We start from the raw sequence: 25,683 nt of genomic DNA, 5'->3' as shown, positions 1-25,683 counted from the left end.
TTGGCGTATGCTGCACAGCAAGAGCGGAGTGTCTTTGGATATTTTGTGTAGTCAAACGGTTAACAAAATCCTAAACTTAAGTAAACCGACAATCTGGCACAAAACAGTGGCGACTAAAGCCTATACATTACATTTTTCAGTTATCAGTAAAATTGTGTAATGAAAAAGGGCATAATTGACTCTTTTCAGATTATTAGATAGTAAAAGAGGACAGTGTCAAAATGCTATTAATAAAGCGGATTTCTGTCTGGATTCTAACGACAGCGTTGGTTTCGACTCTTGAAGTCAAACTTGTACCGTCTCTGACAATGGCCGGATTTGCAGCCTGAATCTTCAGGATTCGCGAAATCACGAATGAAACGAATCGCAATACATTTTTAATATGATTTAGTGCGACATTTCTGCTATTCTTGATCAATAACGTAGTTACAACCAGGGATGACAAACAAAGTCTAGACAAAATACCCGCATTTAGCTCGATGTAATGTATGTAATGCAGCCGAATCGGTAGCATTGTGTAAAAAAGTGGTTCACCCAGAATACTTCCATGAGGCATCCTATTCGGACCAGATACATGATTCTAATAGTTGATTTTATTGGAGTACTCGGCCTTGTTTATCACACAATAACGCTCAGAAAAGGTACGCTCAATGAAAAATTGCATCTACATCGGGGGCACCTTTGGGATGTTTAAATTTGGGTGCTTTCTGTATCCTAATTTTATTGCTCGCCGGCGAGCGTTGGCTTTGCAGCAACGATTCCTGATAATCTTCTTCCTCCAGCCGCTCGGTTATGTTTAGTGTTAACCTTTTGACGCTGTCGTTTTCCTCTTTAATTTTTTGCTCCTGATCCTTCAGGTAGATGGCCAACTGACTGTCGGAAGGTGCTTCAAATGATTTATATTGTTGTTGTTTTCCTTTTCCTCTCACCATTAGTACGAACGGAACGGTGTCTAGTTTTTCTTTCGTTTCCTGCAAAATAAACATACATCAATCTTTTCATTGATAAGTGGTATCTGTTCAAACTCACATGCAACTGTTCGTATGTTTTCTTCGCTCCACTACTTCTTGTAGTCATTGGTACAGGAATGTCCTTGGTGTTAACTTTTACAGGTTCTTTCAGACGTTCGAGGAAACTTTCTGTTGCCATACGTTCGAACTCTTTCTCAAACTCCAAGTCTTCGATTGTCTTTTCCGGCGGGGAAGGTTTTTCCAAAGCATCCAGCTCTTCATTAGTTCCATCATAATCTTCCTCTAGATCGTCATCCATTGCCTCCTCGTCTTCATCCCGCTGAATGCGCGGATTGTCATCATCATCCTCCGAATCACCAAAGGCTTCAGATGTGCAATCTTCAGTCACTGTATCATCCTTGTCGGATTCATTTTCTTGTATTGGTTTGAGACTACGGTCGTCGTCGTCTTTCATGTTGAATAGATTTGGATATAACTTCTTTCGCAAAGTTTCCACTGCATCCTTGGCTGCATCATAAGTGGTAAATAGCTTTAGTTTGGGACGAAGATTTTTGAAACATTCCTAGTTATAGAAAAAGTTGGTATTATTATTGTCTTTTACATTTTCGGCTAGAATGATACCTTGTACATATGATCAATCAATATGGGGAACAATTCGTTATTGGTATCGCTTGTGAAAACGGGGTCCGACTTTTTAAACCAGTAGTAATGCTGGAAGAATATTAGGAAATAATCCATTCTCTTACGACTGGAAGCGCTGGTAAAATACTGCCCGCAAGTATCCATCAGTACACATACTAACTTAAGCCGAAACAAGCTACCCGGTGGATCTACTTCCGATGGAATTTCGTGACTGAAACTGACTCCCAAGGATATAATAGAGTAAAGCGTATTCAAAACATTTCCCGACTCAACCAGTCGATAATTGTACAATTCTCCAAGATATTTGGCCATCGCTATTCTTCGTTGGGCAAGCTTGGTATCGTGAATTTCCAGTCCTGCTCGAATATCCTCAAAAACGGCATCAATCACCTTTATGACTGCTTTCTCCTGATACGAGCTCAACCCGGACACTAGATCAGCCAAGCTACGAATAAGGTGATATCGGATACAATAGGCCTTCGAAAGACATTTCACTGCATAATCCTGTGTATCCCGATCTTCCCAATTCAAACGCCTCAGCAGCTTAATCATTTTATCTACATTTGACTTGTTCAGTTCCTCAAAAATCAGATGTCGGAGGTAAGTATGAATCAACGGACGTATTTTCCGCTGAATTCGCATACCTTCCGGTTGTTTGACTAAATAGTAAGCCGTTTCTACCTGTTGCGCATGCCTGCTGTCCATTGTGGTGTTTGTTTTCAAGCGCATCATCTGCTCCAGATAAACATTGGTTCGTAAGCGACTCTCCCTGAAATACAAAGCAACATCAAGCAATTTCATTTTCAACAATCCCACTAAAACGCTTACCTACTATTGTACAGATAAACTCCACAAACCTCCAGAAACGAGCAGGTCATCTCTATGTGATGGTGTTGAAAATTGTGCAGCAAACACTTTAAACAGAACAGGGCTTCGATTTTGTTGTAAATTCCAAACTTGACTAGCTCACCGATGTATCGCACCACTTTGATTTTTGTTTCAATATTGATTTGGTCCTTCTTCTTAATCTGGTATTTGAAATCCACCTTCAGCATCTGGCACAAATCTATGGCCACGTCAGGCGAAACGAGATTTAGAATCGCGACAAAGCGTCCGTACATCGGCAGCAAATCTAGCCTTGTTCTCTGAACACCGAACAAGACCTTAACGACTCGTTTCCGATTGTTTTTCGTATTCAAATTCAGCAAAAAGTCGATGGAAGCCGAATCAATCAGTTCCATATTGACACAGTTTTGTAGATTTGCAATAAACGCCTCAAAGTACTCGCGGTTGGCGTGATGGTGGGGAGTGCTTGGTGCTGTTACCGGCTCATCCTCAACATCGGCAGCTTCCGACAGTTCGGAAGGAAGATCCTGAAGATCTTCTGTGTCCGCTTCCGGTTCCACATCCATATCAAGAACATCTTCGGTGATCGCGGGTTCATCGGGAATTACTTCCTCCTTTTTACCGCAATAGTTTGGCAAAAACTGACGCAGATCCGGAAGGTTAACATAAAAGTTCCGCGTGTCTTCATCGCCCCAGGGATCCAGATTAGCAAACTGCTCGTCTACAGCATTATCAATTACGTTTCCTTCTGTGGAACAAATTTCAATTTCAACAGCAAGCTCCGGCAAACTCTCGTTCAGTAAATCCGCCATAGTTTGTGTAGAAGAAAAAAGTTTCTCGTAGTTATTTTGAAGCATTTCAATTTGTTCCTTTTTATCATTGGAAACCTCTCCTTTTGATTCCAGCATTCTCCGTCTGGACTTTTCAGCATACTGCAACTGTTTGTGTTCATTTTTAAGATGCTCGCTAAGCGTTTGATAATAATCCTTTAAAAGGTTTCTCAAATTGTTTTGTTTGTCCGGCGGTAGTAAAGTGGAACTGGGAACAGAAATTGAAAACTTCTTAGCTAATTCTTGCATTCGTTTAGGTATGAGCCCCGCATATTCATCACCAAGGTGTCGACAGAATGAAAGTATAATAGACAAATTACTGTGCTCTTCCTTATCCTGTGAAATGAGCCCCGTAAGACAAGCTCCCAACAGTGGCAAACCTAGTTTGTTGGTGAAGATTCCGATGCTTATAAGTTCACCATAAAACCTTAAATCCACGCGCATTTTGCTTGGATTACTAATCTTCTCCCCGGCTTTTACGTGTAAAATCTTCTGCCAGCTGTCATGGAAGCTTGCACTAAAATCTGCATACGTCTGGTGGAGTTTGCTGCACAGCGTCAAAGCAGGAGCCACATCGCTCATCTTAAGTTTCGCCTCTACAATTGCTGCACTGACCTCGGAAATGTACTTGGTCAGGTTCAACCCGGACATGTCCTTCAATAAACCATCCAGTTGAGAAGCGGTGAATTGTTTCAATTTTTTCACAAACGCCGTATTTTTCTTTAAACTGGAGTCGCATTTTGTAAAATAGGACTCCGGAGGACGTTCCGGTGCATTGTTTTGAGAACGAAGGGATGCTTTTTGTGCATACTTCGCATCAAGTTCAGCAATATATTCTAGTATTTCCTTACGATCGGATTCATCGTCTGGACCATCAGGCGATTGTTCGGAAGTGAAATCTTTAATATTTTCTTGCAAACCTTCCGAAATTGATGAAATGTCCATTTTTAAACCTTATTTGATTTAAAATTGTCGGAAAAGACTATAAAACAATATCTGAAACACTGCTGATCTATGCACCACTTCGCGAATGCTTTTATTTTGGTAAAAATGTCAAATTCAGTTTCAAAACTTTCAGAGGCATTGTTTATTTACACCGATTTTTTTCTGCACCATTGAAATTACACCGTTTTATTACCTCCAAATCTGACGCGTAGAGGGTGTACATAAATACAATCTTAAGGGCATGTTCAGGGGCGTTTTATTTTGTATAGGAGTTTCAAAGTAGAACTGGAACTGAAACATTCACATCCCCAGCAGAGCGTTTCATTTTATAATTTCAAACAGTTTTGTTTGAAAATTTAAAACTGTTTTACGACGCCGTTCTATTTGTTGCTGATTTTAAAACACGTTTAGAACTGTGTTTTAAATACATGCAAAGCTTTCAGCACAGATACAACTGGACCTGATAAACAGGGGAACAGTAAATTTGAATGCATTAACGCTGAAAGCATGGCAAGACATGAATTTTAAACTAATAGAACCCCCGTTAAAACTGCTGCTGGGGACGGCAAGTTCTAGTTTTCAGTTTTATATTATAGAACAGTCAAAATTATGAATCTAGAACTGAAACACTCCTGAACATGCCCTAATACACGCAGAATGAAGGAGACGAGGATAGAAATTATGCAAACTATACATATTTTTGTTTCTCTGTGTAGAGTGTATTGTAAAGTCCCGTACAGGAGGAATGCGCAACACTGCCTAAAATGGTGCCCTCTTCTTTGTTCCTTACACCCACAGTTTTTGCTGTAACATTTGAGTCACAGAGAACAGACGTCCATCTTCAGCATTCAACTTGTGTAAAATCTCTAACGGTTTCGAAGGTAGTTTGGGTATCCAAACCAGGTGCACTACTTTCGTCATGTTTTTTGTGGCTGAGTTCGACAGAATTGACAGCAGTTATTCCTCTACCTCTATTTTGAACCGGTTCCGGAATGAAATTGACGAATAGTTGGGACGGCGGCGCTAGTGTTTATCGTATATTAATTCAAATGTTTACACACGTTTTTTAAAACGTCTGTTCTCTGTGTTTGAGTGATTTCAACCGAGTTACACAATAAATTGGGATCTTAGGGGTGCGGGTTAAGGCATTTTCTGGTGCAGATTAGTATCGTGAGTTAATATCTCAGTTCTTTTTCAATTTTAGGTCCGAAACTATTGAAAAAAAAAACATTTTTTAGTTTGTTTTCTTTTAGGACAATAACACATCTAAACCCATGCGACTTGCACGAATCTATAGGTTGGCAACCCTGCTAGGTCGATGCTTTGCTATTAGGTTTTACACCAACGAACATAACCCCGCAAAACGAGCCGGATGAACTTCGTTTGACAATTCTCGGTGGTTGTAAACAGGGAATTATGTGAGTTTGAATGTAACAGATGAGCAACCGTTGCACTCGTACTCACGCAGCTGACGAAGTAAACAATCCTCCGAGAATTGTCAAACATGAACTTCATTCATCATGAGTTCATTCGTGTCGTCATCTTGTAAAACTCTATTTGCGATCAAACGCTGGATGTCAACCGTCAGATGGCACGATAGTGCATTGTGTTTTTATTTTCATTTGTCAAAACTCATCGTAAGGTAATTTTTTAATTTTATAAAATCAATCAATATTCTAATTAAATGTTACTTCTTCTAACCTGATACAGACACGACAGTAGGGAGGTTGTCGATTTGTTCCAATTTTACGTCAGAATCTTCCAGCTGCTGATTGGTTGAGTCTATCATCTTGTATCTCCTTTGAAAAAGCACGGACAATTGGCTCTCAAACGTGAAACCACAGATAATAGACTAATGGGCTAGAACAATTTTTTTCTTAAAAATCTGTGTAAACCCTTCATATATCAATACGCTGCAAAATAGTGCTTCGCTATTGCTATCACCCGTTTGACAGCCGCACTACAACTGCATTGCATCGACCCATGTGCCACCTACAAACGTTTGCCAAACGTGTTTCAGACGTTTAAGTTATTCGGAATTTCAGTAGCGGATTTACACATGTTTCGAATCGAGCCTAAACGTCTGTTATCTGTGGTGAAGCTTATCCGCTCGAAGCGCCAACTAGATTTCATTATTGGTACCAGTCCAATGATGAAAGTATGTTCTTGCGTTGATGACATAGGATGATTGTTCTATTTTGATTATTTTAGGAGAAATATTACATACTTTTACAAAAAGTTGAATTACAGGTGAAAGGAAGACACTTATTTTTTTCATTTGACATCAAAACATTCAGTCGAAATCGAACTCGGAATTATTTTTGTATTTTTGAGGTTATTTTGATAGTTTTAAGTACACATGGATACGAAAAACTACCAATCTCGGGGTATCGTGGAATAAGGTAAAATTAGGTAAACCGTGTAGAAGGTAGTTTCCCTTTAACCACGGCAAAAATCACAACTCATTGAGAGGTTTTTTATACTCAACCTTGAGTTAAATATACTTAAATTTAATTTGAATCTACCTAATTTTGAATATACTTCAAACAACTCAAAAGTACTTTATTCCATGGTAGACCTTCAACACGGTTTACCTAGAAAAACTCTAGTAAGAGAACTGCGGAGAGAAAAACAGCATTTTTGGCAACGTATGTCCCGGCATTGTATGGCAACACGTACAATGTTATAAGGATAGGCAATGTTCGATTGGATTCCTTTTTTGATAGCTAAACGCGAATCCAAACGATTCAAAATGGAGTCTCCGCAGTTCTCTTTCTAGAGTCTTTCTAGGTTTACCTAATTTTACCTTCCTGCACGATACCACGAGATTGAGTCAAAAGTACTTAATTTTGGGTAGTTTTTCAGTGGCATGCAGGTCGCCCACGATTGTGTTTTTTATCCTGATTTGAATCTCCGAATTTCACTTTAGTAGAAACTGAAACCGAAGAATGAATTCTTAGTGATGTAACAATAAATTTACCTTATATATATATATATATATATATATATATATATATATATATATATATATATATATATATATATATATATATATATATATATATATATATATATATATATATATATATATATATATATATATATATATATATATATATATATATATATATATATATATATATATATATATATATATATATATATATATATATATATATATATATATATATATATATATATATATATATATATATATATATATATATATATATATATATATATATATATATATTTCAGAAGTAAATAATATATTTTCTTCTTCAAAATTACTGTTCATTAGAAGAAATAACATTTAATTATAATATTGATTGAATTTATAAAATTCAAAATTTACTTTTAGATACGTTTTGACAGATGAAAATATAAACATCATCATTGCACTTTCGTGCTTTGTGATCTACATCCAGCTTTAGATCGCTAACATTCTATTGAGTTCTACAAGATGACGACACGAATGAACTCATAATGAATGTTTAACAATTCTCGGTGTTCTGATTTTGTTGGGTTATTTCGGTTAGTGTTATAATTTTGACTACAGCGCCGTCTGTCTGTCGTATTGTCATTAAACAGCGAGTCTGACAACACTGTTGTTGTCATATTAACTGTCAGTGTAGGGTAAGGTCAGCAAAGTTAACGTGTCTTGAAAAGTGTCATCTTTTCGTTACACTTAGGGATGTCCGATTTTTCCAATTAATCGATTAGTAGCTAATCGATTATTTTTTACATTTCTATTAATCGTAATCGATTAAAACCAAGAAATAATCGATTAATCGAAGTAATCGATTAGTTTAAAAGTTTTTCTGAGAGCAGTAACAGAAAATACAAAACGTCCATCTCAATCTGATTATGATGATCGTTCACTTCGGTATACAGTAGAATTTCGGCGAATGGCTAATACTGGCTTCACAATCTTCTACACAGGGCCGTCTTTAGACTACTCGGGGCACCTTGGCACTATTGAGCTAAGGGCCTCTTTAATTGAATTGGTATAAACAGCTGTCGAGAATGAGCATGATCCAAAACTGATTCCCAGCATCAAAGAATCACTTCTACCTCGTGCCATGCTGAGACACTCTTTCATATTTGAGCCAAATCAGTCAACCGTGTCGAACATATTCAACAAAATATAAAGTGGGATTCAAAGTTTATGGAGAACAAAGACTATTCCAGATCTTCACAACCTGATGTCCAAATATTGTCGAAAAAGAAAGATAATCTGAGTGCATCTTAAAAAGTTATTTGTTTTCCTGACCGATCTGTAGTAGCAAACGGCCTAACACACTATTTGCGGCGGTGGGAGTTCGAACTCAGGTGAGCTGCGTACAGTGTAGCTGACCTACCAACTACGCTATAGTCTTCCCAGATGGTGTAATCTGACCACCCAACCAGTATTCCACTTTGCTTACAGATGGCCGAATTTAATATAATAATAACAGAATCCCTATTGAACAAACTGTTGTGTCGAAGACAGCCATAACACGATCTTTATATACGTGGTGTACCAAACGTTGCACTGTTATTAAAAATAAATTAAAACTTGAATGGAAATGTTGGATTGACGTTTGAATTGGTTCAATAGTGATGAAATGCTTCGTTTCCTGCCGCTCTGATGCTTTTTAAAAATTTTGATCACACGGGATACGGTGCAATGCGTGATTTCGAGCTGCTACTGATCTGAGTGAAGCAATTTTTTAAAATATAGTCTTTAGAATTATTTTATATTCATGCTAAATGTGGGCCCCCAAAATCTCGGGGCCCCTGGCCTTGGCCCAGTCTTCCCATGCATAAAGACGGAATTGCTTCTACCAAGTTTAATTTAAAGGATCCTTTATCAGAATTCATAGAACTTCTCATGGATCTAGTATCTGTTGGAGAGACGCATATAGTGTACCTAAACCTCTCCTTCTCTTCAGGCAGTTTGTGGCCTGTACTGTTTTAAGCCTTTTCTTGCTTGAACTCAAGACAATCTAAAAGTATTTATAGAGCGAATCCGGCACGAATGACAACGTTCAATTCGTAATCCCGCGGTTGATCTAATCTTTCCAACTGATCTGTTCAAATTATTCAAAGATATGATCGTGAATGTAAGACTTCCAAAAACGTAAGTTAATGGTGTTTCAACACCCCCTAGAAGTGAATTTCAAAGTTACAATTGGCAGCACAATATATTGTTGCTCTTTGACCCATGAATTTCAATGCTAATTAGTATTTTTGGTTAAGTTGTAGTTTGAAGCCGCTTGTCGCCAAAATGGAATAAATAAATTAAAATTAAAATTTTACGCGCATTAAAAAAATTAATCGACCAATAATCGACGCTATCTAATCGATTATCCGATAATCGTTAAATTCGTTAATCGATTAAAAATTAATCGATTAGTTTCCATAATAATCGATTAGTTCGATTAATCGAGAACTAATCGGACATCCCTAGTTACACTTTTTCATTTCTCGGCCATTGCTATATGTAATGCCGATCGGAACAGATTGTGAGAACCGGTGTTTTCTTCCAGGGAATCGTTGGAATTGATCAATCGATTTTACGGTAAGCAACGTTTGGTGCCACCATTGCACAGGATATTGTACACCGATTATGGTAAGTAGTAAAGTTTGGCTGACGCTCGTAGCGTTGGCATTCTGCGGCTTCCACCGTACAGCGAGTGTCGATCGGAATAATTTCAAATCTTGTGAACAAAGTAGTTTTTGTCGGTAGGTTCACAAAACAAATGGGTAAAAAAACACAATACAATAGTTTATTTTTGATTTCAGTCGATTACGACAATCGGAATCGGATATAAGCAAATTTATAGTGCTTCCAGAAACGCTTCAAACCTACAAGCAGTATATCTTGTTGGACTTGCAACACACAGAAACGAAGCATCTGTATGTGCTGAAGCTAGCAGCTGTCAAGGGTGGATTGTTTCATTTTCAAATCGATGAGAAGAGTCCGCTAAGTCAACGGTATCGGGTGGAAGACGCACTGGCCAAAGAGATAGAATATGTCGGGTTAAAGGTGGAAACTAGTACCGCGACATCCATCACTGTTTCGATTGAAGGCGCTTTGAACAGAGCAGTTGTAGCGGTTTCGCCGTTTAAGATTGATTTCTATCATGGCGACAAGTTGATAGTTTCGGCAAACTCCAAAGGTCTTATGAAATTTGAACAATTGCGGAGAAAGGAATCGAAACAAGTAGAGACGGTAGAAGATAATGGACAAGACGTTCAGGAAAATGAAATCAAAGAAGTGGTTGGTGCAAGTTTTTGTATATTTACAATTGCATAATTCATTTTTTCCATTTCAGAAAGAAGATCCCGGAGCTTGGGAAGAGAATTTCAAAAATCACCATGACTCAAAACCTAAAGGACCAGAAGCTATTTCGATGGATTTCAGTTTTCCGCAAGGCAAAGTTCTATACGGCATTCCGGAGCATGCCGATTCATTTGCTCTGAAACACACAGCTGGAGGGAAGAGCGATCCATACCGCTTGTATAATCTTGATGTTTTCGAGTACGAGCTAGACAATGGAATGGCTCTATATGGAGCGGTACCGGTTATTTATGGAACAGGTCCTGGATCCACTGCTGGTATTTTTTGGCAAAACGCAGCGGAAACATGGGTTGACATTTTTGCACCGGACCAAGAAAAAAACGTCATGTCCTCTATTGTAAATTTCGTTTCGGGTTCGAATCAGGACGATCCACCGGCTGTTAACTTCATTTCGGAAAGTGGAATCATTGATGTTTTTGTTCTCACAGGGCCCTCGCCCTTGGACGCGTTTCGTCAGTACACTGATCTCACTGGAAAAGCACCACTTCCTCAAATGTACGCAATTGCCTATCATCAGTGTCGGTGGAATTATAATGACGAACAAGATGTCACCTCTGTTTCGGCTAAATTCGATGAACACGACATCCCAATGGATACAATGTGGTTGGATATTGAGTACACGGAAGGTAAAAAATACTTCACCTGGGATCATCATAAATTTCCACACCCACTGGAAATGATTCGTAATCTGACGGAACGTGGTCGTCATCTCACAATTATTATTGATCCCCATATCAAACGAGATGGTAGCTATTTCTTTCACAATGACTGCACAGATCGGGGTTATTACGTAAAGAACAAGGATGGTAATGCTTATGAGGGCTGGTGTTGGCCAGGTTCTGCCAGTTATCCGGACTTCTTTAATCCTGAAATACGCAAATACTACGCTGATCAGTATCTTCTAGAGAACTTCAAAGAATCTACTGCCGAGGTAGGAATATGGAACGATATGAACGAACCGTCGGTTTTTAATGGTCCGGAAATCACCATGCTGAAGGATAATCTTCACTATGGCGGTTGGGAACATCGTGATTTGCATAACTTGTACGGTCACATGCACATCATGGCAACTTACGATGGGTTGATCCGACGAAGCGACGGTAAGTTCTCCCTAATCATTAGATATAAAATGCTTAGTATGTAGGAGCACTCCCTCAAACCACTCTAACAAAACAATTGAAATGGAAACTGCTGGACGCGTTATTATCTTTGATTGCCGATCTAATAATGTTTTTGTTTTTCTCAGCAACACTTCGCCCGTTCATTCTTACTCGTTCGCATTTTGCCGGTAGTCAGCGATACGCTGCGGTGTGGACTGGTGACAATATGGCCGAATGGGGACATATGCAGGCATCGATCAAGATGTGCCTCTCGTTGGCGGTTGCAGGTATCAGTTTCTGTGGTGCGGATGTTGGTGGATTCTTCGGAAATCCCGACAGTGAACTGTTCTACCGATGGTATCAGGTGGGAGCATTCCAGCCATTCTTCCGTTCCCATGCCCACATAGATACAAAACGCCGCGAACCGTGGCTATATCCGGAAGAGACAAAGCTAATAATTCGTGACGCTATTCGTAAACGCTACCGCTTGCTGCCCCTTTGGTACACGATGTTCTACGAGCATGAGCGTTCTGGCTTACCAATAATGCGCCCAATGCTAGCCGAATATCCGTCGGACATTAAGTCGTATGCTATCGATAGTCAGTTTATGCTTTCGGACAAATTATTAGTTGCTCCAGCATTGAAGGCCGGTCAATCTAAAGTTGATGTGTATTTCCCAATCAAAGAGAATGGAGAACCTGATCTGTGGTATGACCTGGATAATAATCGCAAGTATTCCGGTGCTGGATATGAATCAATGGCGGTGGATTCCTATAAGGTACCTGTGTTCCAGCGAGGTGGAACAATTGTACCTCGAAAAGAAAGAATACGACGAGCGGCTACTCTTATGAAGGATGATCCCTACACATTGGTGGTAGCTCTAGATAAAAATGGCATTTCCAAAGGAACATTGTATATCGATGACGAAACAAGCTTCGAATATCGGTCTGGAAAATACCTTTACCTTGAATTCGAACTCAAAGATGGCGTCCTTAGTAGCAAGTAAATGATTTGATCTCACTTTTGATGCCGATATAACAATAATCTATTTTTATTTGATCTAGGAAAATTGATACCACTGCCACATACGTCACAAAGAGCTGGCTAGAACGTGTAGTTTTGGTAGGTTTGGCAAAGGTGCCCAAATCGGCTACTTTACATCTGTCTAATGGTGAATCTTTGGCGTTGGATGTCTACGTAGAAGAAGGGGCTGTTGTTGTGCGCAAACCAGGTGTTTCAATGCTCGACAGCTGGTCGATTAAGCTAAACTACTGAATGGGTTGAAGACGTTTCTCTACTCAATTGTTTTTATCATAAAGACGATGCGCATCTATTCCATTCTACTGACTGATCACATTTCAAGCAACATTACGGTAGAATGCACTTTTTCTGTTCTTTTCAAATGTGGTCGTTTAACATAATCTTAAAATTCAAAGTGATTTAGTACGATAGAAAATGACTTCAACTCTTCATAAATTTAGACAAATTAGATTTAAAAAAAATCTGAAAACGATCATGTTATCGCTGAATACAAATTAAAGTAATAGAAAATAAAAATTGTAGGTAACACAGAAAACATTTTCCTCCGAAAGAAACTACATGCACGAGGTTTTGAATGTAATTGAAGTCACGAAAAGCTATTTTGTGGATTTTTTATTACGATTATACTGCCCATAAACGCATAAGAGTCCCATGTGGATTTTTGTCGAAAATGAGTTATCCGTTGGATTGTATTCCGTATCACCACTTAATCACACTGCACAAATAAGATTACCGGGCCTTTGTTGATTATAAGATTAGGGGATATGTATAAAAAGATATAAAATGTCTTTTTCGCTTGAGATAGTTGGTATTCGCGCTAGTAGAGCTCCTTGAGCGTTTCACATATGATTTCCGAAGGAAATTGAGGATTCGACGAAAGATATTGCCTATCCCGAGATAAACTAGCGTTTCGTCGATTTTTAGCTATATGTGACACAAATGAGTGCGAACGAAACAAAAATAAACGTCAAACCGTTTTTTCACTTGCACTAATGAAAAGTGAACATGCGCATAATTCTGCGCACGGCTTGAAATGTCACGATGTGGATTTTAGAAAAGATTCGCAATATCAATGAAACACTTACTGACACATATCTAATTTCAGGAACTGTACGGGATGGCGCTGGGACTGTGGCCTTCTACTGGCATGGTCCATTCTCATTGGTTCGAAAGTTTTCTTGGCTGGTTGGTAGATGTGTGCTCCTATTTGCAAGTGGATAGATCAATTTGCTTGGGTGGGGGACATTTGGATCCTGCTAGTTGTCGACTTTATTGCCATTGGGTAGGAGGCTAGTTTAGGAAAGGAGTGCTGGACTGGCACCTAAAAGGTAGATCAATACTCAGGACTAGTTTTTTGATCAGTTAATTCGATAAAGCACGCCAGCTCCTAGAAATGCTCAGTAACCTTTTTTGGTCGGTGTGATCTGTTCGAGTCGCACCAGATGAACATTCGGTTCGAGAAAACTTTATGGGGAATCGCGGTTTCCCAAATTCTTTATGGGCATAGATTCTTTTTGTGAAACTTTGAAATGCCCTCATCCATCCAGTTAGTCAGATTAATGATAGTAGTAAAAAAATGATTTGCCTGATCCATGCCCTAATAATCACCAATATTGACTAGAACAGGGATAATCGAATTTTGTTTTAAGATGAAGGTGAAACAGTACAGTTCTCGACAAACATATGATTACGGCTTAAAAGTAGGGTTACCAACCGTCCTTATTTTAAAGGACATGTCCTTATTTTCTAGGTTTTTGGAAAGCGTTCTTATTTTAATTCAAATGTCCTTATTTTTAGTCTCAAACCTTGGCATATACAGGGTGGTTCAACATGATGTTTTTTAACAGGGCATGTCATATTATTGTAGTTTAGTATTGTTTGCCACCAGCCACCACAGTGTGCTCACCGTTTTCAAATTATTCAACAATATTTCGAAAATCAGCGATCTGTGAGAAATGTGTTTCGTGCACTCCGACAATAATATGGTCGACATAATCGGCCAACTGACTCCACTATTCGCTATACAATGAAAGAGTAAAAGTTGCAATTCTCGTTATTGGATGATTAGCTAACAAATCGACCACATCCAGCACACATTGAAGAAAACATAGCGGCGATAACATTTCCAAGCATCAGAAACCAGCATTACTCGCCTAATTAGCCAGATACCACTTGAAATCCGTCATCAAAAATTAGACCAGTCGAATGGACTACGTCAAGCGCCAACATGGTCAATATTTAAAATAAATTGTTTTCAAACAATAAATGGCAAAAAATTGTCTTTCGATGGACAAATAAATATTTCGCGATTTACTCAATTTTTCAATTTTTTGCGAGATCAAAAAAACGTCATGATGAATCACCCTGTATTAAATTATTCAGATCAACTTTATTCCAAGAGAATCAATTTCGATTGTCAATTTCAAATACTTCCAGCGATTGTTTTTGTTAATGAATACTCTCTGCGACTCATTCCAACCAAAAGTTCTTTTACTAAGTAACCAAAATTTGTTGGATAGCTCGATATGAGGTTTGGCCAAAGTGATTATCTTCGTTCAATATTGGCAGTACACCATTTAAATTTGTCCCAGAACAACTGCTGGAAAATAAGCCAGAAATTTTTTTCAGAATTTTGGCTCAAGTGACAAATGATTCAGGCTCAAATTCCGAATAGATTTGGTAGGGATGTCCTTAATTTGCTCTTAGTCCATTTGGTAACCCTATTAAAAGCCAACTGTCAAAATTCTCTTTGAAATGAAATTCCGGAAAAACCGTTACTCACCAATCACAGATGTTGGTAGTAAACAAAAGAGAAAAGTTTTCTCTTTCACTGCTGTAAACTGCGTTTGGCCAGTAACAGTTTGTCCGGAATTTCCTTTCGAAGAGAATTTTGACAGTTAGCATTTAAGCCGTAATCATTAGGGTGGGGCAAAATGATAGTTTTTTTCAGCACATCACTTTTTTTGGTTTCTTTTGGGGTTCCAAATAACTGAGCAAAATTTATGGTCGATTGGTTTTGACCCGGCGTAGCGCATTGCGTTTGAAATTTGTATGGAAATTAGCATGGGGAATCCTAGTTTTTTGCATTTTCAATTCTACAGACTACAATTCTTCCTGCAGTATGCCAACAATAATATAGAAGTGTAGTCCATGATATGCTGAACAACTTTGCCGAAGGATGTATGATGTTAGAATGTCTCTAAAATAAGTTATAACTGTTCAAAGTTCGATAGATCGAATTTAATGCCAAAAATCATTTTTTTGCCAACACTGCGGATGTACCAATGATATTTCATATAACATATATGTATATATGGTATACCAATATAATATCATTTCTTTTAGATTTACCACATTGGTACTTTTGGATGAATTATTCAAAAACCTTAGCTCAACTTCATGGGCGTAGATAGTTGAGAAACAGGGCGTAATGAGGGGGGAGGTTGGAAGCTCTCGTACTCTAAGGGGTTCTGGAGTAGGACCCTGACCCACAGCTTGACATTCCAAACACGCTTTACAGAATTTTTCAACATCCGAATCGACGCCTGGCCACCACAATGAGGCTCGAATTCGTCTTTTCATTTTTTATACTCCTGGGTGACCACTGTGCCACAATTCCAAAACTCGTGCTCATAGTTTCACAGGAACCACGATTTTGTTGACACGCAAGAGGATGTGGCGAATGCAACTAAGTTCATTTTTGAATACCCTATACTTTGTAAGTTTGCGCTCCAAGCCCCAGACTAAAGAGCTTTTCTTACACTGGCAATTTCTTCGTCCGTTTCCGAGGCCTCAATGAAATCCGTCATTGTCAGTGCTAGCACATAGTCAACTGAATATCGAAATGACTGTAATCTTAGCACCCAACGTTCTATTCTGACACTACGAACAGATCGTTCTCCAAATAATACTTCCAATGGTTGATGATCGGTGACTAGGGTAAACTCAAGTACATAGCAAATTTATCCAGAGCCCACACTATTGCCAGGACCTCTCGTTCAAGCGGAAAATAACGCTGTTCCGAAGGACTCAAACTTTTGCTTGCGTAACAAATCGCACGAGGCATTTGCTTGTCTAGTTGCACCAGGACAGCTCATAGCGCTACACTGCTGGCATCCGTTATTACCAATGTGGGTTTATTTGGGTTGTAGTCTCCCAGATACTGAGGATCTAACATCGTGGCCTTTACCTTATTAAACGTTTCTTTTCGCTCTGGTGACCATTGGAACTTGGATCCCTTCTTGATCAGTGGATCGGTTAGAGCGGACAAGTTGGGAATAAACTTTCCGACTTACGTGACAGGTCCAAGTAATGAGCGCATCTCTGAAGTATTCTCTGGTTTCCGAAAAGATCTAATTGCACCTAGTTTGCCCTCCATGGGAAGAATTCCATCAGGAGACAATTTGTGCCCCATAAAGGTCACGTTCTGTTTTCGAATCTGACACTTTAATTCGTTCAATATAATTTCATGCTCATCGAACCTGCGACGTACTGCAGCTAGACGGTGATCGTGTTCTTCCACCGTTCTACCGTATACTAACACATCGTCAATGAAATTACTTACTCCTTCCAGGCCATTCAAGACACGCTCCAACTCCCGCTGAAAGATTTCCGAGGAGCAGTTCATCCCAAACATGAGCCTTTTGTATCGGTAAATAGCTGAGTGAGTTACGAACGTTGTAATTTCCCGTGATTCTGGAGTTCAATTTGGTGGAATGCCTTACACAGATCAAGTTTCGAAAACACACGACATCCATTCAAGTGTGGCATGATATCGTCAAATATAGGCAAAGGGTCGTCACCTGGAATGATTGCTTTGTTCGCCATTCGCATATCCACACAAATGCGAACTTCTTTACCTCCATTCTTAGGTCTTACTACGAGTGGAGAAACCCACGAAACTTTCGAGGGGGCAATTTCGATAACATCTTGCTGTAACAATATGTTCAACTCATTCTCTACTAGCTTTTGCAATGGGATTGGAATACGCCGACATGATTGTTGAACTGGTTGATTTTTTCGTTGATATTGACTTTTACCGGCAAGTCTTTGAACTTCCCTAGTGGCACAACAGGCTTCGATCGAACCTCCGAAATCTCAGTTTAGATTTCCAGAATACCAAGCTCCTAACAGGTTGCTTCCAGCTCCTTGGATTACAGAAATTTCATCGTGGATCGTTTTAGAATTTGCCGTGAAATCAGCTTTAAACATCCGTTTTACATTTAGCTTGTGATCGCCGTAACCAATCAACTTTTTACGCACATCCGTTGACTCGAAACTGATTTTGTTTTAGAAATTCTCAGCTAGCTTCGCTGATTACATTCACACAAGCGCCAGAGTCGATTATCCATGAAAGTTTCACTCCACCTATGTCACATTTGATTTTCACACTTTTGTCTGAAATGATGGTAAAAATGTGCTTTGGAATCATTGTTAATTGGTACGCTCGTGCCCAAGAATCACTGTCATCCGAGGACTGATCCTCTGCTCCTGGATCTTCTTCATATTCGTCATCGGACCAGGTATCGTTTAGGTGTCTAATCTTTTTAAGTTTATTGTTTTTGTTACGCTGCACCTCCTTTGTTCGGCAAATCTTTCTGAAATGCCCAACGATGTTGCACCTCCAACATAGTTTATTTTTCGCTGGACATTTCTGGCTACTAGCAAAATGTCCTTCTTTGCCGCATCTAAAACAAACACCGTTACTGCTTGTGCCTTCTTTAACACGGTTAACATCCGACTGATTGCGTCGAATGCTCTCGCGATTTTTGCTTAATGTTTCAAGTAGTCGTGCTTCGTCAATAATTTCATTTAATGTTAGCAGTTTCTTTTTCAGTATTGATTCACGAAGACTTTCGAGCGCAATTATCAAATTTTTGTTCCGTTATACGTAGATCTGTGCACTCTCCGTTATCGCACATTCTGCCTTGCTTCCGTAGACGAGAAACAAATTTATCGAACGTTTCGGTTTCATGTTGCCGAATTTGACGGAACAAATAACGCTCGTATGGAATAGAAGTCAATAGGGCCCCTTACACGAGGCGCTAGTAATGTCATTACTGAGCAGTAATGTCACTTTTAATGATCGTGTAAGGTGAGTAATGACGGAATTCCCATACAATTCTAGTAATGACACTACTTAGTAATGACACTTTTATTGCGCGTGTAAGGGCCCCTAATGGGGTAAAACGTGCATCTAGCAGCCCGACAGCATAATTGTAGGCATTTATTCCTGGTACAAGTACAGCATCATGTCCAGGGAGGCTATAGTAAATATCTTGTACATCAGGACCAGCGAAATGAAGCAGATAAACCTTCTTCCGAGTTGGAAGAACGACATTGTTTACTTCCATGAATAGCTCCAAAGATCTCTTCCATTTGGTCCAACTAGTACCGATTGACGAAATTTCACTGATGTCGAATGCTTGGTGTTACTTTCTTCATCCCACTTGTTTATATTATTCCGAAAGATTAAACTGCTTTGCGCACTTTTAAAACCGTTTAAAATCGACTCTTTTTGGTTTCCAACTCAATCTGGTCGATGCTTTCAAACTGGCAACTCTGTTTCCGGCCGCCGCCTCGCCGCTCCACTAGGAGAAAATTATTATTCCGTTTTCCTGTAAATTCTGGTATTCTGCAGCATTTACTCGACTATCCAGCCACCAAGCGTTCATCCATTAAATCATCCGAAATTGGCCCATCCTCGTCGCCAAATTGTTATGATGGTTAATAATAATAACTGCGCTAGTTACAAAATGTGTTCTTTATTCTTCTCTCGTTCATACTACAGTTCCTCTCTCATTGTAGGTAGCCCTATTGTAAGGCAGGATGAATGATTATAGTTTACTGATTCTATGTGGTCATGTCAGATATCCTCTGAAGAAGAGTTAAGAGAAGATCTCGAAAAACAGTGCGAGCTTGGAGAAGTGCCGATGATGATCCGAATGAGGAAGGGACCCTTCGGCACGCAACCGGCTTCAGTTAGGTTTCCAGTCGAAGCAAACAAGGCACTTAAAATTGGGAAGATCAAAGTTGGCTGGTTGTTATGTCCATTGAGTGTCTCTCAGCGACCAGAAGTGTGCTTCAAGTGTCAATAGTTCGGCCACCTGGCAAGAAATATCGTTGCATATCTCGATATGCTACATACATAGAGCTTTCATATCTTCAATAAAGATGTTTTAAGATAAATTCCCAATAACTTTGCTGAAGACACCGATCTCTTACTACTTCTTTGAAGAGTAGATTTTCCATGATTATTTCTCGAAGAACTTTCACTAAAATGATTATATCAGAAGATGTTTTTATGTTGGGAAACTTGCTGCTAAATATTCACTGAAATACCTTGCGTAAGGGGAGCCTCTTATATAATTGTGACAAAAAGTACCTAATGTTTAATAATTTTTTTTTTTGAAGCAGTAAAATGACTTAGACATGTGCGATATTCTGCAAAATGTTTATTTGGGTTTCATCCATAAAATAAAAATTTTCGAGTATAAGGTTTCAAAAATGACGGCTTTCTCGGAACAAGATTTTTCGAATCTGCGGGCATTCTCGTTTTTGTGCCACTGAACCAATCAACTTCGGGTTTTGCCCGCCTAAAGGACAACATTCTCGGGCGGTGTAACCTACAAAATTGTAATGTTTTGATCATTAACGATTTCTTACAGCCAACCAAAGTGGACAAATCATGCGAAAAAACGATACTTTATTTTTAAGAGACCGCCATTTTGCTTTCATATCGAATTTAATCATGTTTTTGCCTTTCTCATATAAAGAAAAGCGAGGTCCAAAGGAGCCGAGTGTCATATACCATTCGATTCAGTTCGTCCAGATCACAAAATGTCCGTGGTTGTGTGTGCGTATGTATGTGTGAATGTATGTGTGTGTCAAATAATGTCAATAACTTTGGAACCGGAAGTCTGATCAACTAAAAATTCAATAGCGCCTTATGGGAGTGTAACACCGTTCATTTGAAACTAACTTCTTCAAATCGGTCCAGCCATCTCTGAGAAAATTGTTCTCAGAGATGGCTGGACCGATTTGAAGAAGTTAGTTTCAAATGAACGGTGTTACACTCCCATAAGGCGCTATTGAATTTTTAGTTGATCAGACTTCCGGTTCCAAAGTTACGGGTTGATGAGTGCGGTCACACAGTAAATTCCCATGTAAACTGGTAACCCTACCATGTCCGAATGATGTAATACATATTCAAATACGTTGAAAATTACTTGCATTTGCGGGGCTAGATCACTAATGACCAATCAAAGTAGCTTTGACCACATTGGCCACCTATGACGGATCTTGATGCCTCCGGGAAACTCGCCAAGTTCCTGAGCTAATATCACACCTATTTCCCAGCAAACTTTTAACCGATTTTTACAAATTTGATATCAAACGAAAGATAAAATACACCCATGGACCGCTAACAAATTTTATTCAGTTCAGACTTTTGGTACAGGTGTTACAGGTCATATAAACCGGTACAATCGTAATACCTCATAGGTTATTGAAATGAACTTTGAATTATTTCGATTCTCAGGCCTAGATCACTGATGGCAAATTAAAGATTCTTGGAATATATTGTCCACTATCGATAATTGCGGAAGGTCCGGGTTTCGGGCTTATTTCAGAACTAAAGCCACTTCGGTGATGACTGAACCAATTTTCACTAATCTAGTCTCAAATGGAAGGTATAATATGCAATTCGGTGTTGGACCCCCATTTACTCCACCGAGAACCCCTTTCTCCTATGCACTCTCTCACCCCCCCCCCCCCCTATCTCAAACCAACCTCACATTTGCATTCTCTTCATCCACCCGGGTACCAAAATAAGTTAGGTGGTTCCCGACCCATTACCCCCCTCCCACTGATTATAAACCTTTCCTTTCTCCCGTCTCGCATTTCAAAATATGACAACATTGAACTCACGCTGATTAAGCTAATTAAATATTATATTTTTGTTTTATCAAGTGTGTTAGTGTCGACATGTTTGTTATCAGGTTCGTGACAGTCGAGAACTTATGTATGCTTTAGTGTAATAAGAATGTTATAGACATTCCCACAATGTTATATTGAACGTATTAAATCATAGTTTGGATAAATGAGAAAGGCACAATTGCACCACTAGGTGGATTAACACAGGTTTTTAGGTTGTGGCGCCTCTAGGGAATGTAATGTTCAAGATCGTTTTGGTTTGTTGGTTGTAAACGACGAATTGCGACCTGTATCGTGAGGTCGGTTTTCAAAACACCTTTTGCTGGAGCTGCCATTTTGGACACCATTTTTAAACCTTACACTCGAAAAATTTTATTTTATTGATGAAATCTTAATAAACACTGTGCAGAAAAGCGCACATGTCTAAGTCATTTTACTTCTTCAAAAAAATATTAACATTAGGTACTTTTTGAACAATTATATAAGTGGACCCCCTTAACAATCAGTCTAAGGCCATCTTGCATTTTGCTGTATCACGAAGTCGTCTCCACTTCACTTTGTCCATGGCTGTTTGTCACCTCGCAGGGCACGAATACTGCTCAGGTCTCCTTCTCTTCTATTGTCGTTTGTCCGCAAATCCGTATTTGGCCATTAGATGCCAATTTTGGCATTGGCGGCGACAAAGAGTTTAGGAGAACACCTTCAGCAATGTGATTGCTCGGTAACTAGTTGCAGCAATCCCTCTCTTCGTCTAGTGTTATTTCGATGTTCTTCAGAATAAACTTATCGATCAACTCACACTCGGTCGTGAAAATGTCTCCATTAGTATCTCTTCATATGGCGGCCTGTAGCACAAAGCCTTTGCTCGAGCGATTTACCTATTAGTAGAATTTACGTAACTCTGTACAGATGCTCCATCGCCTTGGTTTCCCAGTCTTCCTGTAGGCGATTCCGAATCTATATTCGCAACATGTGCGATGTCGGAGAAGAAATTTCGTTCATTAGAACGTGGTCGATTTGATTCTCAGTTTGTTAATCAGGTGATCTCAAGGGTGGCGTTCATGTCGCTGATGAGAAACTTCACAATCTGCGGCTTGTTGGGTTTGACCCAACCTCCTGTCTCGCCGAAGGACAGCCGTGCGGTGTTTTTTTGCTACCTCACGTATTCAATTCTGTCTACGATAGGGTTACAGCGCCCATGCCCACTCGCACCAACTCGCTTCAACTGCAGAAGACGGCAGGGGAGACTGAGGAGACTTGATCCCCCTTTTTTATTTTTCAATCCTACTCCGTGGAATGATAAAAAAACTATGTATTTTTTGTAGTTTTATATTGTTTCTAGGGTTGACTGATAATCATAAAAAATACATGGAAATATTATACTGGACATGAGCTATGAGCATTTTTGGAAAACAACAAAAAAATGGAAAATTCTTTGATTAGTGGAGACTCCCTAATTTGGATTAGTGGAGACTCCCTAATTTGGGGACACTTGATTATTTTTTTGAAAACGTGTTTAAAAGAGCATGTAGGGTAATAAGCCTATTTTACCCTGTTTCTATTATCATCCTACACATCTGAAGCCTTTGGTTAGAGAAGCGTCTGCCATCTTTGCTCAACGCGTTGGCTCAATTGGTGTTGCGATTTTTGGGGTAGAGTTTTTGCTGCGCTCAAACAGAAGATTTTCACCATTCTCAAGACAATTTTGTTATTATATTGGCTCTTAATAAGAGGAGAATGACCTTAAGGCTAAAACCTCTATTATCGAAATAAAAAAATAGCTTCTAATAATAAAGCAAAGAAGCTAAAATACTAAAATTAATAATGAAATAAAATGGCACCCTCCCTAATAGGGCAAAAATAGGTACCTAACCCCATTCAATGTTATAAATGTATTGTGGTATTGATTAAATTGTTGTGATTAGATATTACTATTTTTTGATACTACATATTACGCATCTCTCACCTGATTTTTTTGTTACGAATTCCCCAAATCTCTGTGCAATTATTTGAAAGCTGTCGTTATTATGGTTGAGGAACGTCAAATGTGGGATGCATGGTTGCTATGTATACTGTAGTAAACAATTACAGTTAAGTTTTTGTACGATGAAGCGTTCATTTTTGATAGTTTTTTGTTATTTTATGGTAACAATGACTTCAATTGTTCTGGTGTGTATTTGGTTATTTTCAGTGAAGGGGATCAAATATCCACGAATTTGAAGGGATCAGGTGAACCCATAGCATCTATTTCAGCAAACTTTAGTTCAAATATAGTTGAACAAAAAAATCAGCTCAATCATAACGTATTCATATAATTGACATTCTCCTGTAATTCTGTATGCAAAAGTATAGTATGTAGTGGGTGATTTCATAAATTGTATAAAAGTTTGAAAATTTAGAAAATAAATCTTCTTCAGTTCTTCTGAGATTTTTTTTCTTTAAATCGGTAAAAATTCGGTAACACATGTACAATTTATTTTTTGTGTTAAAGAAACTTATGTTTAGATAAAACTACGCAACTTTCTTGTATATTCGATTAATGTATTCTGATCCGCCTTTGAGTTACAATGATGGCATCAAGTCTCCCCGAGGATCAAGTCTCCTCAGTCTCCCCTAGTACCCAGTCGATGCCAGCCTACAGATTAAATATCATCAAAAGACGCACAGGGAAGCATGGGATAGGAGCTTGTAAGCACTGGAAAGTATTCACTATTTGACGACCAACTTTCGAAGTTGATGTTTTCGAAATTATGTGATGTTGACCGTAAGAAAAGTTGTCGTACATATATTCCACTTTAAAAGTGTATATTCCGTGATGTTATAACAATTTATAAAAGCAACGTAACTATGAAGATATGGAAGGTATTCTTCATTATTTTTTCTCATTTTTAGAATGGAATGGTATCTGCTGAATTGTTTTTGTTTCAGAAACAATATTATATTAAAAAATACATTTTATTGAAGCATTTTCGAAAAATCAACGACTTTCATCAACCCCCTCCCCCCAACCCAAATTTCTGGCTGCGTCACTGTGAAGAGTACAACACCTAACATAAAATAAGTTGCATTTTTGTATTTCGAATTAATCTCGCCAGCAACTTGGAGCCTTACGATGTAACTAAACTAGTACCCAAATTAACGCCAACGTTAGACACTAAATCTAAAAACTCACACGATGCAGGTGAACTTCAAAAGATAAAAAATTCTCAATTCATTTTACAATTGAAACATTTTTCAGATGATTGTGAATGGGAACCATGAGTGAGTGTTACTATGTATACTAATGTAGTTTTCCAACGTTCCGAAGCATTATTTGTATTTGGATTTCTATTTGTATAAAAAAGTCCAACTGACAATTTGTCTATATGAACTAAACTAAACTGAGGTAAACTAAACATAATTAAACTAGTGACAATACACGACGACGAAACTGCGAAGAATTCACGACGAAGTCGAAAATTTCAGCAAACTCGTTGAAGTCACGTAGTTAGTGCTGCGCAATTTCAGAATGCAGCAGGGCTCGAGGGCGAAGAGAACGGGTAGGCGCGTAGAGGCTGATTTGCGCTAGTAGCTCCGGATCATCATACCCAGCCAGCAGAATGTCAAAGAAGGTAGCCTGCGCTGTATGTCTCCGATGTGTTAAAGTATTGAGTCCTAAAAGACGACAAAGGTCCTTGTATGGTGGCAGGTTTAACGGATCGTTCCACGTCAATTCACGTAACGCATATCGTATGAATCCTCCGTCCTAAGACTCCACGTAGCTTGATGAGGGTACCAAACGACGTCTGCGACAGATTTGTATCGTCTTTCTTTGTACTACTATTTTTAGTCTTAATTTTTTTCAGTCTACCGTTATGTCTTAGATAATGAAAACGTTTGATTGAAGGCACTAATCAAGGCTTCAGTTGATAACATTTAAGATGAAACCAACAAATTGTCTTCCAAACTGTGTTCGAAGTGTGTTATCTGAATGAATTAGTCGTTTTTTGATGTGCAATTCAATTGTTTACTAGTGTCTTTTCAAACAC

At 38.8% G+C, this 25,683-nt stretch overlaps 2 protein-coding genes across 3 annotated transcripts; one reads left to right on the top strand and one right to left on the bottom strand.

Annotated features, from left to right (window-relative positions):
- Positions 1-560: 560 nt before the first annotated feature.
- LOC131677004 (regulator of nonsense transcripts 2) lies at positions 561-4,324 on the bottom strand. The gene is made up of 4 exons (XM_058956484.1): positions 2,442-4,324; positions 1,593-2,382; positions 1,030-1,533; positions 561-971 (listed from the first exon to the last, which is right to left on the bottom strand). Exons 1-4 carry the CDS (start codon positions 4,232-4,234, stop codon positions 648-650), a joined length of 3,411 nt encoding a protein of 1,136 aa, XP_058812467.1. The 5' UTR covers positions 4,235-4,324; the 3' UTR covers positions 561-647.
- Positions 4,325-9,687: 5,363 nt separating this feature from the next.
- LOC131676989 (neutral alpha-glucosidase AB) lies at positions 9,688-13,234 on the top strand. 2 transcript variants are annotated; one of them, XM_058956472.1, is made up of 5 exons: positions 9,688-9,961; positions 10,022-10,496; positions 10,555-11,680; positions 11,827-12,682; positions 12,745-13,234. In XM_058956472.1, the coding sequence occupies exons 1-5, from the start codon at positions 9,846-9,848 to the stop codon at positions 12,953-12,955; spliced, it is 2,784 nt and encodes a 927-aa protein (XP_058812455.1). In that variant the 5' UTR covers positions 9,688-9,845; the 3' UTR covers positions 12,956-13,234. The 2 variants fall into 2 exon arrangements, with proteins under 2 accessions (XP_058812455.1, XP_058812447.1); XM_058956464.1 differs by having other exon boundaries at positions 10,022-10,499.
- The last annotated feature ends 12,449 nt before the right edge of the window (positions 13,235-25,683 follow it).

Source organism: Topomyia yanbarensis, chromosome 1 (genome assembly GCF_030247195.1).
Source record: "Topomyia yanbarensis strain Yona2022 chromosome 1, ASM3024719v1, whole genome shotgun sequence".
NCBI classification, from domain to species: Eukaryota; Metazoa; Arthropoda; class Insecta; order Diptera; family Culicidae; genus Topomyia; species Topomyia yanbarensis.
The sequence above is the reverse complement of the archived record's forward strand: the minus strand, read 5'-3'. Positions and strand labels throughout refer to the sequence as shown.

Bases quoted from the DNA above. Each gene is read 5' to 3' on its own strand.
- LOC131676989 (XM_058956464.1), top strand. From the start codon at position 9,846: ATGGTAAGTAGTAAAGTTTGGCTGACGCTCGTAGCGTTGGCATTCTGC. The intron at 10,500-10,554 runs GTTGGTGCAAGT...TTTCCATTTCAG, and splicing joins AAAATGAAATCAAAGAAGTG to AAAGAAGATCCCGGAGCTTG. The intron at 12,683-12,744 runs GTAAATGATTTG...TATTTGATCTAG, and splicing joins GATGGCGTCCTTAGTAGCAA to GAAAATTGATACCACTGCCA.
- LOC131677004 (XM_058956484.1), bottom strand. From the start codon at position 4,234: ATGGACATTTCATCAATTTCGGAAGGTTTGCAAGAAAATATTAAAGAT. The intron at 2,383-2,441 runs GTAAGCGTTTTA...TTTGTATTTCAG, and splicing joins GTTTATCTGTACAATAGTAG to GGAGAGTCGCTTACGAACCA. The intron at 1,534-1,592 runs GTATCATTCTAG...TTCTATAACTAG, and splicing joins TGATTGATCATATGTACAAG to GAATGTTTCAAAAATCTTCG.